Raw genomic sequence first — 20,674 nt, 5'->3', positions numbered from 1 at the left:
CCTCCCCCTATAGGTGACCGCGCAACAAACTTTGCAGACGTCGTCAGAACCTTACACTGAACATGTTTTTCAATTTGGGTTCAAATCTATATGTCCAATCATGAATTACAGCTCTTGATGTAAACTAGGACCACATCCTTAGGTTGATGTGTGGCAGCCATATTGTTTACAAATCTCAGATACTAAAGTTCACACTCTCCTGAGTAGTTAGACATCAGTAGACATTAATATTGACAAGACTGGCCGAAAATCCTAGGACTAGTTCTCAAAATTATGTTAATTAAAAATGATGTTAATAACTAACAACTAGTTCACATATTGTGTAAATTATCACAGATTTGAGTGGACAGGGAACTAAATAATCCAAAAGGCGGTTTGTTTGTTTGTTTTGCCTTTTAGAGGAGGCAATTTTAAAAGAATAAGAAAAACAAAGCTTAACAAAAACAATAGGGTTGTACAGCCTTCAGTGCTTGGACCCCTAATTATGTCTTGTACCAATAATTCTCACTCTTTGTAGATTATTGTGGTCAATATCTAAATATCTAATGTATAATATTCCTTAAGTGCCTTTTGCATGTTACTGTTCAATGAGAAAACCCGTATAAAAATGCACTGTAAAATATTGTCTAGAATGTAATATATTCTTTATTTTTATTATAATATATTACCTGTTATTTTTATTAGTAGAAAGACAATTATCAAATCATGAATAATACCTTTTTTTTTATTTAACTCAGACGCATTACTCAGGTTGTGCATTATTGTCGTTATTAGACGCTGCAATTTGTTTTTGTGTGAAATATTTCTATTGTTGTCGGCTGTCAAAAGCTCACGTGTACGCCAACAGCGTATGTAGAGACGCATTTTCTAGGAGAACAGCGTAAGTTTTATCGACCCCACCCCCTTGGCGACTTTATTGGGCGGCCGACACTAAGACCCGCCTATGCTGCCATCTGATTGGCTGGTTGTCACTACCTGATTTGTCCACAAAGAAAAAGATTGGTGGAGCGGAAAAAGGTTGTCTCTAAGGTTGTCAGATATCAGGGGTTTTTTTGTGGGCCGTGACAACACAAGGCGCTGCTTATATTAGCCCAGCGCGACGTTTCCAGCTTTAGCTATCAATCAATCGATGTGATCGCGAATCTGACCGAGCTCGGAGGGGATTGGTTCGTGCGGCTGTCCATCAACTGGCTCGCGCGTGTCTTTGAGGCTGCCGTGCGTCGCGAGGAGAAAAGAGGAGGGTCTTCCAGCGAGGCTTTTTATTTATTTCTTTGTTTCCAGTCGGGTTTAAATAATAATAATAATAATAACAACAACAGCGATAGCTAGCTAGCTAACCCTAGCTAGCTATTTTCTTTTTGGGGGACTTCAATGTTGTTCCGCTGGACCGAGACGAAAAACTGGACCATATTACGCTAGGTATTAAAACGCCTAAGCGAAGGGAAGGAGGATGAAGCGGCGCAATGCGGACTGCAGCAAACTCCGGCGGCCGTTAAAACGGAACCGAATCACCGAGGGCATATACGGCAGGTAGGGGCTAACCCTCAGCGTCCGAGCTGTTAGCCTGTGAACGGGCTAACCTTTTCGGCATGACGGGCTCCGGTGTCATTTCTAACTGACAGCGCGGTCACTACTAGCTCTGTATATACCATTTAGCTTCACACTGACTTGCTAACGTTGTTTGGCTAAGTCATTTGCAGCCACGGTAGCTAGCTGACGTTATTTTTCCCCTCACACCCGTATTCAGACAAACCCCGCCTCCATGTACGCGATTGGCTAGTACTTCACCGCTTTTCGTGATGCGATTGGATAGCCATCTGTACGCAGTATCGCTGTCCAATCAGAAAGAGTTCATGTGTAAGGGGCGGGGTTGTCTAAAACTGGGTGGGTTAAGAAAACGCGTTTAGCCGTTCTCTGAGTTAGCTAGCTAATTTAATTAGCTTCTGGTAGGCAGGGCCAGGCCCTCGTTCCTCATTCCTCATCCCTCATCCCACATCATCATACAACGTGTACGAATTTATTACATTTTAAGTTAACCTAGCTGTAAGTATGTATGTTTGTACGTACGTACGTTATTATACAAGAGGAACAATTCCCGAATGGCTCCATGTCAAATAAGCGCTTGTGCTCCCTACCTAGTGCACTACACTCAGCAAAAAAAGTGAGCTTTTAAATGTTAGACATGACGATCAAACGCTGTCCAAGTTGTTCTAGATATTATTTATGATTATCCTAAACTGTAAACCTCTTTGAATTGAATGGGATCAGATGGTTGGGATCAAAGGGTTTCTTATAGGAAGTTGTTCATTCTTCTGCACCCTCATTAGTGCACTACACACGTCCCCTAAATGAGTGTTTTTCCAAAAAAAAAAAAAAATTTGTTAACCAATTTTCTAGTGATGTGAATTGAATAACTGTTAAATATTTTAATGTGTTTCTTATAGGAAGGTAATGTTCTACTCCAAAGCATAATACCTTTATTTAAAAAAAAAAAAGATTAGGTGATTTAATTTAAATTTATGTACAGTTTTATTAAAATCAATGTCAATATTATAGAGAATGGTTTGAACGTGGATCATCACAGTGTTCCAGTCCGGCGTGTGAAAAGTTCAGGATTTAAAAGAAAAAAAGTTAATGAAATAAATCCAATAAAATGAGTAATATTTAAAGAGGTCGATTATGTTTGAGGACATTTCCTTAAATCTTTATTGTGCGCACAAGTAGGGATGGGCTTTTGTTGTTGTTGTTGTTGTTGTTGTTTTTTACAGTGTGATAAATTTTAGTCAAAAAATGTCGTGGTATGAATGGATTTCGAAATCGAGAGCATTTTGTAAAAACCAGTCATTAATTTCAGAACATAAAAGTGAAGAAACGAACCAACACAAACTCGCACAAATAAAACCGATCTTTCGAATTCGGATGAAAGAAACGGCGGCGTGTCAAAGGAGGACGGGCCGGTTTGTCTCCGCCGTAAACAAGAAAAACAACCTTAGCTGGTGAAAGATGTAGTGCTTGCTTATTCTTGTTGTTATTGTTATCAGTATTATATTAAATATTTTATTGGCATTGAAGCAACTCAAAATAACTTCCACTTCTGCCTTTTAAGGCTTTACCCTGACCGTTCATTTCCTCCTAGCTGTCTGCGCACCGAGACCTCTTATGGAGTTTTGTGGGCGTCGCTATATGCAAATGAACTGTATCGGGGACGCACCGTGCCCTTCACAGGTGATCGACACATGCACGCGAGTATGAAGAAAATCCGCGTTTGAGAAACTGCAAATGCGAAATGCGGCGGAAAGTTCTAGTTCGGTTCGGGTTACGCTTAATAGAAGGTTGATAAACGAGGCGCGTTGTGTGCCTTTTCGGGTTTAATTTTAAAACACAGTGAGACCTTGCTTTGGATTCGACAATAGAAACAAGTGCTCCTTCGAGTGTCTTTATACCGAAGTAAAGCGCAGCCCACGGCTTGAAGCCGTGGGCTGCATCCCAAACCGCGTACTTACCGTCTATATAATAGCTGAAATGCATGTATTTCGCCTTTTATATAGTAAGTAAGTCATGCCATGTTCTCTTGTTTGCCATCAGAGGGTTGAGCGCTGCCGTGTGTGTACGTGTCCTTTCACAAAATGCGGTGAAAACTCCCACACGATGTTAATAGTGTGATTAAGGTGTGTACATGTCTGTAACGCGACTAAAACAGGAATATTCCACATGTCTTAATTCGCTTTGTGTTTACTTCGAGTATGACTTTAGTCGAATTAAGGTAATCAGAAATCGCTGTTTACATGCAAGTTTCTTAATCAGAGTATCGTCTTAATCAGGTTAATATCGGCTTATCCTTGTCCATGTAAACGTACCGAGTGAACTAGCGCAGCTGGGAAGAAAAGTGGCGTACTGAGCGAGGGAGCCCTGGTCGTGCGTCCGATGTTGGACAGACTTTCTCCGGTTTCTCCGAGCGCCCCTGGCCTTAGTAACATCTGCATGTGGTTACTGTTGTATTGCTGTTTTAATCGTCCTCATTGACAATGTGTGTAATAACAGAGAAGCATCATTGTAGTGTGTGTGTGTGTGTGTGTGTGTGGGGCCTGGGGCTGTCTTTGGTCGCTTCCTTTTTTTCATTACCACATTTAAACACTTTCAGTTGAATCCTTTGGCGTCGTTGTGTTTCCCCGGTGTTTTAACGTGCAGACCGAGCGCATTTCGTTTCCCAGCCGCTGTGTTTCTCTTTCAATGAAGTACAGTGTGAACAAACTGTACTCCTTTATTGGCTCATTCATTCGCTTTGACCAGTTTCCTAAGAACCATCTGTACATTTCTTAAATTGTCGTGTTGCTGTAGCAGATCGTGGTGTGAAACAAACGTTTGTTCACTTTAGTATAAAGAGTTTGATCGTATTAGAGTGCGGTGTGTTCGCGTGAGTTCAAAGGAAACCAGCAAACGACCGGTTCAATATTTATTCATGCGGAGTTTTCTTTTCTTTTTTTCTTTTTTTTTTTTTCTGCGCGACTTCTCACCAGAAGGTCGTGAGTTCAAATCCCAGTGCTGCCACTGCTGGGCCCTTGAGCACGGCCCTTAACCCTCAACTGCTCACGTGTATAAATGAGATGAACGTAAGTCGCTCTGGATAAGGGCGTCTGCCAAGTTCCGTAAATAAGATAAAGTAAATAAATGCGTGCGGATTTTACGTCTGGATTCACGTTCATGGTGATTTTCACATCTTCTCTTGTTAAGAATATAACGTCGCTGACAAAAGATGTACAAGGACGCATCCATGTTTATTTTTCCCACTTTGTAGCTCAATCGCACGAAGGTATAAAATCTCGTAGCTCCGCTTAAACTCTTGTGAGATTAATCCGCGTTGACTGGAGTTACCATGGAAACAAATGTAATAACGTTACCACAGTCTGACAGTTTGTGGAAACCGTTTAACATTAATAAATGCAGTATGTAAATGTGTCATGCAAAACCTCATGAATTGTGTACACACACACACACACACACACACACACACACACACACAGGAAGATTACAATAAAGAAGTGAAACTGTGTGTTTAAAAAGGTGTGATTGATTTGGCGTGAAACCAGACGTGATCAGCAACGGCTTCGTGCGTTTCGAATCATTCGTGTTAACGTCGCTGAGGCATTGAAGTGTTTTAAGCAAGTAAAGCTTGTTTGTTTGTTTGTTTGTTTTTTGTTCATTTCTGACTGGAGTAATGTTTGGTTATTTCAGCTTTAGGACCAAACGCAACACTACACACAATGCACATGCCTTTCTTTTTGTCGACTTTTGTTTTCAGACCAGATTCATTTCATCTTCTACAATCACACCTCGCATCACGTCCATTAAAATTCCAAGCATTGGGTATTTAGTCAGGAGTCATGCCTGCCTGATCTGTGTGAGAAGGCCACCAGGTATACATCTAGAAAATATTTTAATTGCTTTTTGTCCTTTTGTAATCATAACTGCTTGATAGCCTGAAAATAAAAATAATAATAATAATAATAATAATAATAATAATAATAATAATAATGCACAGGTATGCCATCATTCTGGCTCTGCAAGTCACTGCTTCACCTTCTGTGTATTAACACCACGCCTGGAGAGTAATGACATGTGTGCGCGCGCACACACACACACACACACACACACACACACACACACACACAGAGACAGTGTGTAGTGTGGGTTTTAGACCTTTGCTTGTGTTTTGTGTGGAAATAAAACACCATACGGTGTGCTGTTTATGGGAAAATAATCACCAGTGTGGCAAAGCGGCGTTACCGTTGCCACCATTTTGATATTTAAAAGTATATTAATAAATATTAAAGTAAATAAAAGGTGTACATCCAAACTGAACCAAAAAGCAACACTCCAAATAAAAATAGACATCCAAAATGAATACCCCCCCCCCCCCGCCCCAAAAAACACTTCAAATAACACAACAAAATTTGTTATTGATGGTATTAATTTAGCTTTTTATTTTGTTTTTATTTTATGTCCTGTAAAATACAGCAAACCCGTAACGGACGAAACCGGGGGGAACTATCGGTGTGGATTTTTGGCGATAACCGATCGTAGTGCACGGTGTGTCGTGTATTCTCGATGGCAAAAATGAACAGCGTTTGTACTTCCAGAAACTCACAGTTGATACTCAATTCTGATTGGTTATTAATACTAGCCCCGCTCTTGTTTGAGCTAGTAGTATGTAACTTCTGGTAGTGTCGCAGTGCTCCTGAGAACACTTCCAGTAATTAAAGTACATAATGACGATAATTATGTGGTGTTGTGTTTGTTTTGTTCTCTCTCTCTCCTTGTGTCTCAGCACCTTCCTATACCTGAAGTTCCTGGTGGTTTGGGCGCTAGTGCTGTTGGCCGACTTTGTGCTGGAGTTCCGGTTCGAGTACCTCTGGCCCTTCTGGCTCTTCATCCGGAGCGTGTACGACTCCTTCAGATATCAGGGCCTGGTGAGCGATTTCCCCCGATCACATGAAAAGCCCCGATTTTATCTCGACATCTTTAAATACACCACACGTGCGACAGTTTAATGTTGCATCGAGTTATGCAGACTGTCAAACATCTTTTCTTTCAGGCTTTCTCAGTGTTCTTTGTGTGTGTGGCGTTTACATCCGACATCATATGCCTGCTCTTCATCCCCGTGCAGTGGCTGTTCTTCGCTGCCAGCACGTACGTGTGGGTGCAGTATGTCTGGCACACAGGTAACATCAACACACCATGTTTCATACGATATATAAAGTCGTTCACACGGAAAAGTCAGCAGCTGAATTTTGTTTGTTTAATAAAAAGAAAAAAAGAGGGGAGAGAGAGAGAAAGTAGGAACGCTTGTGGTTTGCTGCTGTTTTGTTTTTTTTCACAGTGTGATGTTCAGTGGTTTTGTCAAAGTGTCACTTGTGCAAATTTTGCTCCAGGCAGTTGGAGCCTCCTCATCTTTTGTTTAATCATTCATGAGCATGTAAAAACCGCAGAACTAGAAAAGCAATATGTGACCGTAGAAGCCCTCGTCTCACACACACATACACACATACACACACACATACACACATACGTATGTAAGCCAAGACATGTTTATTTGGCCAGATTAACCAGCAAAGCGATGAGTAATGTGTTGTTTTCGTGCGTTTGTGAAATTCTGAATGGAAATGCAAGGAATTGGAGGTGAAGTAGAGACGTTTTACTAACAATAAAGCTCAAACAAAAGATCATTTAAAAAAATACTAATAATAAAGACCATTCAAATGAATGATGGCAGAGAAGTGATGCATGTCTAATGATTTTCCAGTTCTACTCAGTAGTGTGTGAAATGCTTCACCATCTGTTGTACATAACTCCTAGCTTGCGGAGAAGGATAGCTTCCTATCTAAATGTTTAGCAGCTAAAAATAGATGTTACAGTGACAATGAGAACTTGATTAAAAAGCCACATGGACCGTGGCGCACAAAGAGAGAGAGAGACAGATAGAGAGAGGGAGAGAGTACGAGAGATGGTCAGTGTAGGGGGAGATTGTGCGAGAGAGGGAGAGCTAGAACAGGGAGTTAGAGAGAGAGACAGATGGAGGTATAGAGAGAGACAGTGAGAGATGGACGGGGTAGAGGGAGAGATAGAGACAGACAATGAGACATAGAGAGACAGACATACAGCGAGAGATTGAGGGGGTAGAGGGAGAGTGTGGGAGAGAGACCAACAGAGAGAGACATGGAGAGAGCCAGGAGAGAGCAAAGAATGGACAGGGTTGTGGTAAGAGAGAGACTTGGAGGGAGAGAGAGACAGCGAGAGATGGATAGGATAGAGGTGAGAGAGAGACATTGAGAGTAAAGGGGGAGAGAGACATACATGGAGAGAGAGACAGTGAGGGGTAGAGGTGAGAGAGAGACAGGGGAAAGAGAGAGACACGTATTTTGTCAGCAGTTATTTCTTTATATTTATTTCATTTGTGTTGTGTTTGTGTTAACTTAATTACATATTTATTGCATGGATACTTTTTTAATAAATTATTTATTTTTAAAATTTCTATTATATTTTTCTTTTCTCTGTTTTATGGTTCTTTCCTTTTCCTATCTTTTTTTTATTCACCCTTTCTTCCACGTCTTTCTTGAGCTGAATTTTAATGGATGTAATGTTCTCTATTATTGTTATTATTATTATTATTATTATTATTATTATTATTATTATTATTATTATTAAAATGGTTATAGTTGAGAAATCTGTAGACAGACATTTCAAAAAGTTTGTCCCACGTTGGCTACGTCTCTAAAATCTAAAATTTACTTGACACCTAAAAATGGAAAATTAGTTTGTTGCCATGACTTTAAAAAAAGAAAAGCGAGCAGTATAGATCTACCTGATAATAACACCTAACAGTGGAGTAATAATTAAACTGAACACAGTGCAGATCAGATCAGACCCGATCAGTCCGTGCTTGTTTCACACACATCAGCAGAAAGGCTAATGACAGCTGTGTGTTCACTGGTTTGGATGTCAGTGTGATGAATAGAAAGTGAAGGCTGTTTGAGAAAACCGTGTCTAGACCTGCTGATGGCTCAGGAGTGTCATGCTAATGAGTGCCAGGAAATAGATAGTGCAAGTGGACACGCTGACAAAGAGAGAGAGAGGGGGACACGCCGACAAAGAGAGAGGGGGGGGACACGCCAACAAGGGGGGGGGGGACGACACGCCGACAGAGAGAGAGAGGGGGACACGCCGACAGAGACAGAGAGGGGGGGACACGCTGACAGAAACAGAGAGGGGGGGACACGCCGACAGAGACGGGGGGGGGACACGCCGACAGAGAGGGGGGGGGACACGCCGACAGAGAGGGGGGGGGACACGCCGACAGAGAGGGCGGGGGACACGCCGACAGAGAGGGGCGGGGGACACGCCGACAGAGGGGGGCGGGGGACACGCCGACAGAGGGGGGCGGGGGACACGCCGACAGAGGGGGGCGGGGGACACGCCGACGGGGGGGGCGGGGGACACGCCGACAGGGGGGGGCGGGGGACACGCCGACAGAGACAGAGGGGGGGGGACACGCCGACAGAGACAGAGGGGGGGGACACGCCGACAGAGACAGAGGGGGGGGGACACGCCGACAGAGACAGAGGGGGGGGACACGCCGACAGAGACAGAGGGGGGGGACACGCCGACAGAGACAGAGGGGGGGGACACGCCGACAGAGACAGAGGGGGGGGGACACGCCGACAGAGACAGAGGGGGGGGACACGGAGACAGAGGGGGGGGACACGGAGACAGAGGGGGGGGACACGCCGACAGAGACAGAGGGGGGGACACGCCGACAGAGACAGAGGGGGGGGGACACGCCGACAGAGACAGAGGGGGGGGACACGGAGACAGAGGGGGGGGGACACGCCGACAGAGACAGAGGGGGGGGACACGCCGACAGAGACAGAGGGGGGGGGACACGCCGACAGAGACAGAGGGGGGGGGACACGCCGACAGAGACAGAGGGGGGGGACACGCCGACAGAGACAGAGGGGGGGGACACGCCCACAGAGACAGAGAGGGGGGGACACGCCGACAGAGACAGAGAGGGGGGGACACGCCGACAGAGAGGGGCGTGGGACACGCCGACAGAGAGGGGCGGGGACACGCCGATAGAGGGGGGCGGGGGACACGCCGACAGAGACAGAGGGGGGGGGACACGCCGACAGAGACAGAGGGGGGGGACACGCCCACAGAGACAGGGGGGGGGACACGCCCACAGAGACAGGGGGGGGGACAAGCCGACAGAGACAGAGGGGGGGGACACGCCGACAGAGACAGGGGGGGGACACGGAGACAGGGGGGGGGGACACGCCGACAGAGACAGAGGGGGGGGGACACGCCGACAGAGACAGAGGGGGGGGGACACGCCGACAGAGAGAGAGGGGGGGGACACGCCGACAGAGAGAGAGGGGGGGTAACACGCCGACAGAGACAGAGAGGGGGGGGACACGCCGACAGAGACAGAGAGGGGGGGACACGCCGACAGAGACAGAGAGGGGGGGACACGCCGACAGAGACAGAGAGGGGGGGACACGCCGACAGAGACAGAGAGGGGGGGACACGCCGACAGAGACAGAGGGGGGGACACGCCGACAGAGACAGAGAGGGGGGGACACGCCGACAGAGACAGAGAGGGGGGGACACGCCGACAGAGACAGAGAGGGGGGGACACGCCGACAGAGGGGGGCGGGGGACACGCCGACAGGGGGGGGCGGGGGACACGCCGACAGGGGGGGGCGGGGGACACGCCGACAGGGGGGGGCGGGGGACACGCCGACAGGGGGGGGCGGGGGACACGCCGACAGAGACAGAGGGGGGGGGGACACGCCGACAGAGACAGGGGGGGGGACACGCCGACAGAGACAGAGGGGGGGACACGCCGACAGAGACAGAGGGGGGGACACGGAGACAGAGGGGGGGGGACACGCCGACAGAGACAGAGGGGGGGGGGACACGCCGACAGAGAGAGAGGGGGGGGACACGCCGACAGAGAGAGAGGGGGGGGACACGCCGACAGAGACAGAGAGGGGGGGACACGCCGACAGAGACAGAGGGGGGGACACGCCGACAGAGACAGAGAGGGGGGGACACGCCGACAGAGACAGAGAGGGGGGGACACGCCGACAGAGACAGAGAGGGGGGGACACGCCGACAGAGACAGAGAGGGGGGGACACGCCGACAGAGACAGAGAGGGGGGGGACACGCCGACAGGGGGGGGGCGGGGACACACCGACAGAGAGAGAGAGGGGGACACGCCGACAGAGACAGAGAGGGGGACACGCCGACAGAGGGGGGGCGGGGACACGCCGACAGAGAGAGAGAGGGGGACACGCCGACAGAGACAGAGAGGGGGACACGCCGACAGAGACAGAGAGGGGGACACGCCGACAGAGACAGAGAGGGGGACACGCCGACAGAGGGGGGGCGGGGACACGCCGACAGAGAGAGAGAGGGGGGGACACGCCGACAGAGACAGAGAGGGGGGGACACGCCGACAGAGACAGAGAGGGGGGGACACGCCGACAGAGACAGAGAGGGGGGACACGCCGACAGAGACAGAGAGGGGGGACACGCCGACAGAGACAGAGGGGGGGGACACGCCGACAGAGACAGAGGGGGGGGACACGCCGACAGAGACAGAGGGGGGGGACACGCCGACAGAGACAGAGGGGGGGGACACGCCGACAAAAAGAGAGGGGGGGGGACACGCCGACAAAGGGGGGGGGCGACACGCCGACAGAGAGAGAGAGGGGGACACGCCGACAGAGAGAGAGAGAGGGGGACACGCCGACAGAGAGGGGGGGACACGCCGACAGAGAGGGGGGGACACGCCGACAGAGAGGGGGGGACACGCCGACAGAGAGGGGGGGACACGCCGACAGAGAGGGGGGGACACGCCGACAGAGACAGAGGGGGGGACACGCCGACGGAGACGTGGGGGACACGCCGACGGAGACGGGGGACACGCCGACAGAGACGGGGACACACCGACAGAGACGGAGAGGTGGGGGACACGCCGACAGAGACCGGGGGGGGGGGACACGCCGACAGAGACAGAGAGGGGGACACAGAGACAGAGAGGGGGGGACACAGAGACAGAGGGGGGGGACACGCCGACAGAGACGGAGAGGGGGGGGACACGCCGACAGAGACGGAGAGGTGGGGGACACGCCGACAGAGACGGGGGACACGCCGACAGAGATGGGGGGGGACACGCCGACAGAGATGGGGGGGGGACACGCTGACAGAGACAGAGAGACAGACACTGAGTTGGCCAGAGAGACAGACACTGAGTTGGCCAGAGAGACAGACAGAAATAAAGGGAGAGAGAGAGACAGACACAGTCACAGATAAAGGGGGAGAGAGAGAGAGAGACGGAGAGGCAGATAACCCTGGAAGCCAGCTCTCTGATCTCTGTATTAAATATCATGCTGTATTCAGGGGCAGTGTTTCCATTTTCTGTGGTTAACCGTGGTTATTTTTATATTTCTAAACAAGAAGCTCTTCAATAATATTAAAAACACAATAAAACAAACCCATTAATAAGGATTCAGCTAATCAGCTGAGCTTTTAAAAAAGCGTGCGCCGCTTTACTTTGAAACGCTTTAATCCAAAATCACCGAGTCAGGGCTTTAATGCGCGTCTGGACTCTACAGAGTCGGTGTGAACAGAGCAACGCGCTAGTAACCTAACACAGCGTGTGCTTTTGTGGCTCAGCTGAAAACAGAAAATGATATTTCAGAGACTTTATGAACGCGTTTCATGAATGAGGCGGTAGATCCACGGTTACGGAGAACATTTCGGATGCGGGTATCATCCTGTGCTTGGTAAAGATGTTCAAATGAAAGCAGAACGGCTCTCAGCTGAGAGTAATAAACCTGGTGATTCGTGTCAGTGTGACAGAATAGCATTTGGTCTTGTTTGTCCTCACCTAGACTGTGTTTCAAATAGGTCAGCAGGAGAAAATCGAAGAACGGGTGTAATTTAGTTTTGATGGAAAACACGAAAGCACTCATTTTTTACACCGTTAATGGGCTTGTTAACATCAGTGTGATTTATTTATTTATTTATTTATTTATTTATTTATTTATTTTTAACAGGGGGAAAGAAAAAAAAAAGTATTTTGTTGTTGTATGTAGTATTTTGTTGGAGCTGGCTAATTCGACAAACGTACTCTATATTGAACTTTTACAGTCATGACTGAAATAGTCTGAAAGTACCTCTGGCTTGTGTGGGGATTGTTCTTGTTTGTGAATGTGCTCTGGAAAATCCCTATAAGATATGAGAGGCATGAGTGTGTGTTGTATGGGTTTTATATAAATTGCCTTGATCTTCCTGTGTGTACAGAAAGAGGGGTCTGCCTCCCCACCGTGTCCCTGTGGATCCTCTTCGTTTATATCGAGGCAGCCATAAGATTCAAAGATCTGAAGGACTTTCATGTGGATCTGTGTCGTCCCTTCGCAGCACACTGGTAAGAAACCGGTCGGGGACCTGAGTCAGTCAGAGTGACACGCCTCATTTCTGTTTTCAACAATGACTTCACCACACTGCCTGTCGACATCCAGGTCATCCGTTTGTATTCGGAAGGTGGTGTAATTTTAGAGGAATGTCTCACCAAATAGCACGGACAAAGAGCAGGCAAATAGGAACATGATTCACACCTAAGTGGAAGGTGGGGCTTGAGTCTGGCTCCACATGGAAAATTACCAGCTGCAGCTGACATGGTGCCGAACCAAAAGTCCAGGGGGAGGTGCTGGATCCCATCCAATCCCTCTTATAATTCTAAACCACGCCATGCTGTACAACACAACAGAACACGTTAAACACAGTTATTCACCCCGAAACACGCTCCACCCCTTTGAACTTTTGGTCTGACTCCACCCCGGAAGGTGGAGCAGGATCGGGTCTGACTCCACCCCCATGTACTTTTTGTTCTGCGGCAGAACTTTTTGGCCGCAACAATCGCAAACAAAACTCTTGTACGGGCTGGACCACTTAGTTGTTGCAGTTTTCCAGCAATTTTTAATGCATGAACAAATGAACCAAACTTGAAGTTAGTCGTGTCGGGTGAGCCCGCGCTCTCGATTACTCACTCTCATGCACCTCCCAAAACGAAGAGAAACGGCAGGAAAAACATCCTTTTTTTAAAAAAAAAAAATTTATTTAAAATTTTTAATTTATTTTTAACCCGATTATACATCAGGGATTCAACACCAAACAGAAGCGACTGCAGTCATGAGTCGTGAAGATGAGTCTTTGTTCTCTAAAGTCGGAGGAAGAGAAAACATTATGGAACAAGACTGAATGTGGAAAGTCCAAAAAAAAAGTACCTCGATTTTCCAACAACTCATTGAAGAACTGAAACCTGATACTGTGATAAATGTTATATAGTTGTTGTTTTTTTTTTTACTCAAAAATCATGAATATTGGTTGTTTTTTTTTAAAAGAATATTCTAAAAATAAAAAAAAACCTACAGAATTTACACTTGGTCTAATTTGGAAAGCGTCTCATTATAACAATGTATTTTATAATTGGGTGTCACAAAGGTATTATGTTAATGTTCTTGATTGCTCGGTCTGATGGGAATTTAAGCAGATAAGACGCTCGCCGGGGCGCTCTCGTTTCACACGGTGGTTCTGAAAACCGTAAATGAAATGTAACGTATTCATTAACCCACAAATGACCTGCATTCAGCGTGACATTTAAAGAATTAGTTGGCCGGATTTAAACGATCAAACTTTACATTTCCTTTTCCAGCGATTCTTATGATTTAATGGACGGTCGAGTTTAATATTAACCGTACAGGCATCTTAATGATTTGTTCATGACTTGTCTCCGAACGCTTTTAATCCATCTCTGTAGTATCGGATACCCGGTGGTGACGCTGGGCTTCGGCTTTAAGAGCTACGTGAGCTACAAGATGCGTCTGCGCAAGCAGAAGGAGGTGCAGAAGGAGAACGAGTTCTACATGCAGCTCCTCCAGCAGGCCCTACCGCCAGAACAGCAAATGCTGCAGAAACAAGAGAGAGAGGCCGAGGAGGGTAAGTGTTATGATGTGTTTAGTATTTATAGAAGGTAGATGTATGCGGTTATAGACCTGGACAACCAGAGTCTAAACTCGAAACTGTGCTCTCCCGGCAGCGGCAGCTAAAAGTGCGCACGACGCCGACTCGCCCCCCGCAGCTCAGAACGGCTCCGCCGGCGGCAAGAAGCCCGCATCGAATACTTTACCAGAGCTGGAGTACCGCGAGAAAGAGCGAGGCAAGGGCGAGTCTAAGAAACAACATAATCAGAACCAGAACCATCACAGCAGTATCCTGCCCGTAGCGGACTATAATAAAGCACAGGAGCTGGAGTACATGGAGAACAATGTGAACAGCAAGAGACTGAGCAGCTCCGAGCTGCTGGGCAGCACCGAGAACCTGCTTCTGAAGGAGGACAACTCTTCGTCGTCGTGCTCGTCCTCTTCCTCTAATTCCACCTCCTCGAAAAATCACAAAAACGCCAGCGCAGGCGGCGGGGTCGGGGGTAACTCGTCACCGCGTGGCCACGGGACGGCCAACGGCAGCGTGCCGTCCTCGACAGGACCTCCTTCCTCGTCGGGGAAGGGCGAGAAGAAGCAGAAGTGCGGAGGGAAAGGGGGGCACCGAGACCCGACAGATAACTGCATCCCTAATAACCAGCTCGGCAAGCCTGAGGCGCTGGTCAGGTAAAACCCGCGCAGGCATGCGCGATCATATCGTTATTCACAAATATACAGCAGCCTGGGTTTCCTAAACTTTTACTTTTGTTGCTATGAACGTTTCGATGTAATGGTTAGTCTGTAATTATCTCTCGAGGCTATGAGGGTTGTATTTAATGTATTTTTACATATCAAAGCTCTTAGCTTGCCTTTCCACCTGTTAGTCCATTTGTCTTTTGGACCGATTCCTGTTTGGTCCAGTTCTTTTGGCAAACTTTACCTAAGCTCACTATTGATTTGTTTTTATTAATTAAGGAATTTATACATTGAGTATAATTACATAGTCATAATAATACTGTAATAAATAATTGTGTGATTCTGTCTTTTTTTTTTTTTGTTCTCTCTCTCTCTCTCTTTCAACCCCAGGCTGGAGCAGGACGTGAAGAAGCTGAAGGCTGAGCTGCAAGCGAGCAGGCAGACTGAGCAGGAGCTGCGCAGCCAGCTGGGATCTCTGGGCACGTCAGAACGCAGCGTCCGCTCCGAACTCAGCCAGCTCCGTCAGGACAACGAGCTGCTACAGAACAAGTGAGGAAATATCCTCACCGCTTTTGTCCACTTGCTTATATGCATTCATATAGACGCATAACAGTCGTGCATGCGTGTTTGGTTTGTTTCAGGCTCCATAACGCCGTGCAGGCAAAACAAAAGGATAAACAGACGCTGGGGCAGATGGAGAAGCGTCTGAAGGTGGAGCAGGAGGCACGAGCGGCTGCAGAGAGGCAGCTGGCGGAGGAGAAGAAACGTAAGAAGCTGGAGGAAGCCACGGCGGCCAGAGCCGTAGCCCTCGCAGCCGCATCCAGGTACACTGCGTCGCGCCGTTATGCCAGAGCCTTTGTTCTGCGCCCTTCAGCTAACTCGGTTCATTTACAATCATTACATTCCCAAACCATTCCCAGTAAGTTAAATGCCTTGTGGAAGTATTGTGTGTTTATGGGTGTCGCAAGATTTCAGAAACAAAGTAGTGAATTAAACCGGTATCTCCTGTAATACAGCTGCAATCAAAATTATTCAACCCCCATTGCAAATCAGGTTTATTGTTTAAATTTACAGACTTTAATTTGTTGCAGTGAACAAACCAAACAAAAGTGATTGAAGCGAATGCTTCAGGTGGTTTTCCCCAAATTAAATTTTCACAAGAAACCTGATTTGCAGTGTGGGTTGAATAATTTTGATTGCAGCTGTACACCTTTTTGCTCAGGTTCTGACAGATCTCCAGTGTTTTTGCAGTTTAAAATGATTTTGATCAGACCAGCCAGGGTTTTTCCAACAGGACACAAACTCCTTCATTCGCAGGGCGAGGCCGGAGTTAATTTTCGTGCTTGACTTCTTCTTTTAATACTTCCCAGTCCGTTTATTTCCACGCACGTCTGGCTGAAATACCACTGTCTGAGCCATGTGTGTCTCTCAAGAGGTCTATCTTCTTCTTCTTTTTCTTCACCACCCCCCCCCCCACCCCCAGAGGTGAGTGCACAGAGTCTCTAAGAAGGAGGATCTCCGAGCTGGAGACAGAGTGTAAGAAACTCACGCTGGACATTAAAGTCAAAGAGGACTTGATCCATGAGCTTGAGCTCAAAGTCCAGGTGAGTATCATTCACAAGGTTCACGTAGATGCCCCAAAATAATGGTATATGAAAGCAAATGACTTGAAACATTGAAACACGTTCTGTCTCTCTTTAGGAGCTGCATAAATATAAAGAGAATGAGAAGGACACCGAGGTGTTGATGTCTGCACTGTCAGCCATGCAGGATAAGACCCAGCACTTGGAGAACAGCTTGAGTGCAGAGACCAGAATCAAACTGGACCTCTTCTCTGCCCTCGGAGACGCCAAGCGACAGCTGGAGATCGCACAAGGTCCGTGCTCGGGTGTAGGATCGAAAACGATGGGATGTTTTAGATTCGGAAAGCAGGATTTAGCTGTTATACTTTTTATATATATATATATATATATATATATATATATATATATATATATATATATATATATATATATATAGGCATTACTCATTGTGTTCAAGGTCCCAGTGCACCCACACGTAAGGAATAAACCACTTTGGGACCTTCAGTTCCTGGGAAAGAATCAACCCTTGTGGTGTGATGTGGTACTGCACGTCACAAAGTGTTTAATTCCTCTTAAACACTAACAGTTTTATTTCATTAAAGAATGACAGACTATTTTTTTAATCCGTTTATAGTTGCCTGTTTTGCAACAAGTAGCAGTCTTTCCCTTTTATTTCTCTCTCACAAAGTTAGTAAGATTTCCAGTCGGCGGAAAACTATCCGCTCAGCTGACGCTGGAGACCTTTTAAAACAAACATCTCACCATATCAATGATAACGCACGTTTTTACGTGTCGCGTCCACCATACTTGCGCAAGCTGTTCCTTTAGAAACGATGATGTATTAGAGCATTAATACACACACCTGGAAATGAATCAACAGTGCATTTAAGAAGCATGGTAGTAGTATCTTAAGCACGGCAATGGATCAAGGATAAGAACAGCTACAGCATACTGACATCTAAAAGTCAGTATTCGTTATTGACCGGTACCCTTTATCAGTATCGTATCGATAAGCATAAAACGGGATTTGTGTATCCTTACACAACTTTTCGAGTTTTTTGGTGAGTTTGGATTTGAAGAACCCTGACGCATGTTCCTCTCCCTCTTCCAGGTCAGATCCTGCAGAAAGATCAGGAGATAAAAGATCTGAAACAGAAGATTGCCGAGGTGATGGCAGTCATGCCCAGCATCACTTACTCAACAGATACCAGCAACATGAACCCAGTCACCCCCCACTACTCCTCCAAGTTCATGGACACCAGTCCGTCTGGCCTGGACCCCAACGCATCCGTCTACCAGCCCCTGAAAAAATGAATGCCTGCGCCAGCTCACCATACCCTCCATCCATCCTTCTCTCTTTTTCTTTCTCTCTCTCTCTCTCATTTTCTTTCTCTCTCTCATTTTCTTTCTCTTCATAGGCCCAGACCTGGCCCCCTTCAGAATGTTTGGGGACTTTTTTGTTGTTGTTTTTTCTTTTTTTTTCTTTTCCTTTCTTCTTCTACTGCTATTTCTCGCCTGGTCAGAAGGATGTCGTATTGTGTGACTGTATTTGTTGTAGTAAAAAAACAAACAAACAAACAAAAAAAAAAAAAAACGAGACAAAAAAAACTTTTAAGGGACATCGCCCGCCGAGTAGGAATCTGCTGTTGTTGGATTTTTTTTCTTCTTGTAAATGTCTAGAAACCTCACAGATGTTGGCGTGCATTTTGGGTTTTTTTTCCGTCTTTAGTGCAAAAAACGGAAAGGCTCTCACTTTACTTTTCCTGTACATCATTATTGGCCTTAAATATATATTTTTTTCTTTTTTTTTTTTTCTTTTCTTTTTTTAAAGGAAGGGACAAAGTCTCAGATTTACAGCTTTAGCGCTTTATTAGAACGTTCTCTTTTTTTTCAGAAAAAAAGATGATGTAAAACGAGATCCCAAACTTCTCACTAAATCGCTGCCCATTTAATAATGGTAAAAGCAGCGTGCGAAAAAGTGGTATAACTGAAATTTCAAAAATTTGAATAAGCGCCCAACCGTCAGATACCCCAGTGCCTTTAGACAGGACCACATTGCTGAATCTGAAAGATTTTGTCCCCTGCTATCCTTCGAGCCCCATTTTTACAACCGTTTCCCGATCAGATCTGGAGCCTTTGTCCCGACAACACCATCTCTCCAACCGTGAATACGGATTCGGCCCGGAAATCTTGTTTACGCCTATTTATTTGGCCTGTGTTGCACTGTTGATTAAACAATGCTTGAAGAGTAGCTTAGAAGGGGTGGGGGAACAAAAAGGTATGGATATTTTGCAGCGTACACGGCGAGCCTGAGCATGTCCCAGAATATTCCAGATTAATCCATTGACCAGGCAATTCTATATCTGACAAAAATGCAAAAATTTAGTCCAGTGCCAAGTAGCTAGGGTTGTGATTTTGTTCTACAGTGATGTGCTGGGAAACAGAAGCAGCTAACAGAACCTTCGAGTGTATTTTCTAGTTCAGTGTCTTGTTGGTGTTGCCACACGATGGCGCTGTTGTGCATAGGAAAGTATTTGGTTCTCAGTATTGCAGAGTTCTCGCCCTGCTAAGGACGCAGGTGTTGAGGAAAGCCAGCCTGTCGTCTTTCTCAAGACCCTTCCAGTGGACCTCAAGTGTTCAGTTGGAAAGGGCACAATTTTCTGTGGATTAAATAAATAAATAAATAAATAAATAAAAGCACTTACTGAGTATTTCTCAGATGATCCCTGGGATAACCGCAACATCAGTGTGTAAGATGAAGCTGGAACCTTCATCCAGCTGAGATGGGAAGAAGATTTTAACATTACAGAATGTTCTAGTGTGGTTTAATGTGTTTATAAAGGTGTCTTGAGAAAGAAAGGCTTCTGATTATTTGAATGATTTGAAAAAGCCCGTTGTTTGTATTGCTCTTTCAGTACTAAGATTGGGATAGCCCCAGTGAATCCTACGTGGTGTTCTAGTGATCAGCAATGGTTGTCGTTTTTTTTTTTTTTTTTTTTTTTCTTTTGGAGTGCGCGTGTGTGTTTAAATTATGGACAGTTCGTCCCTGAGGTGTTGGCCGAACGTTAACGTCCGCCTACGGTGAAGTTAACCGGTCCGTGGACGAAAAAAAAAAAAAAAAATGAAAATTTTCAAGTGAAAAGAAGAAAGCACTTGTTTTGCGTTCTTTACCCGATGTCACCTCTTCCTCTTTCTTTCTTCAGACCTTACTGTGGCTGCATTCTCACTCTGTGAGGTTTTCAAGGAATAAAAGGGTTTTTTTTTTCCTGGCAAGTCTTTGTGTTGTCTGCTCTGTGTGACTGGGAAGGATGGAAGATTTGATTTGGGACCTTTTTAACACTGTTTTTGCAGGTTTTCTTCTCAAATAGAGCTCACGATAACCATTAGATGGTGGGAGACAAAAATAAATATCAGTCCTGCTGACTGATGTGAGAGCAAAAAAAAAAAAAAGACCATTTAACAGATGCTTTTATTCAAAGTACGGCAGGAGCTAGTCCAAGCTGTTAAATATGCCAGCAGAGCTGAATCCCCTCCATCTGACCAGGGCAGAGTTTCCCCAAATGCATCGCAAACACAAAGACCATCGTTAAACGGTAGAGCGAGTGAGCATCGCATTGAACCTGTTAAAATGATGCTTTTGGGGGAAACTCAGGCCAGAAAATATTTTTAAAAGATGGATGCAGGAAGAATGTGTATAGTCATAATTAAGAAACAAATGAAAAGCTTTATGGAAGGAGTCTCCAGTGTCAGAATCAGTTCTTTTATATATATATATATATATATATATATATATATATAAAAGAGTCATAGAAAATCATCAGTATGGTTTAAGAATAAAATAATTTTGTCTA

General features: G+C 46.0%; 1 protein-coding gene across 1 annotated transcript; it reads left to right on the top strand.

Annotated features, from left to right (window-relative positions):
• Nucleotides 1-821: 821 nt before the first annotated feature.
• Nucleotides 822-20,568, top strand: maco1b (macoilin 1b). The gene is made up of 11 exons (XM_053620380.1): nt 822-1,530; nt 6,326-6,467; nt 6,593-6,719; nt 12,869-12,992; nt 14,385-14,563; nt 14,664-15,231; nt 15,631-15,789; nt 15,882-16,064; nt 16,724-16,844; nt 16,942-17,116; nt 17,935-20,568. Exons 1-11 carry the CDS (start codon nt 1,451-1,453, stop codon nt 18,135-18,137), a joined length of 2,061 nt encoding a protein of 686 aa, XP_053476355.1. The 5' UTR covers nt 822-1,450; the 3' UTR covers nt 18,138-20,568.
• The last annotated feature ends 106 nt before the right edge of the window (nt 20,569-20,674 follow it).

The sequence above is a fragment of the Ictalurus furcatus genome, chromosome 3, assembly GCF_023375685.1.
Source record: "Ictalurus furcatus strain D&B chromosome 3, Billie_1.0, whole genome shotgun sequence".
NCBI classification, from domain to species: domain Eukaryota; kingdom Metazoa; phylum Chordata; class Actinopteri; order Siluriformes; family Ictaluridae; genus Ictalurus; species Ictalurus furcatus.
Note: the sequence above shows the minus strand (reverse complement) of the source record. Positions and strands in the feature narration are given on the sequence as shown.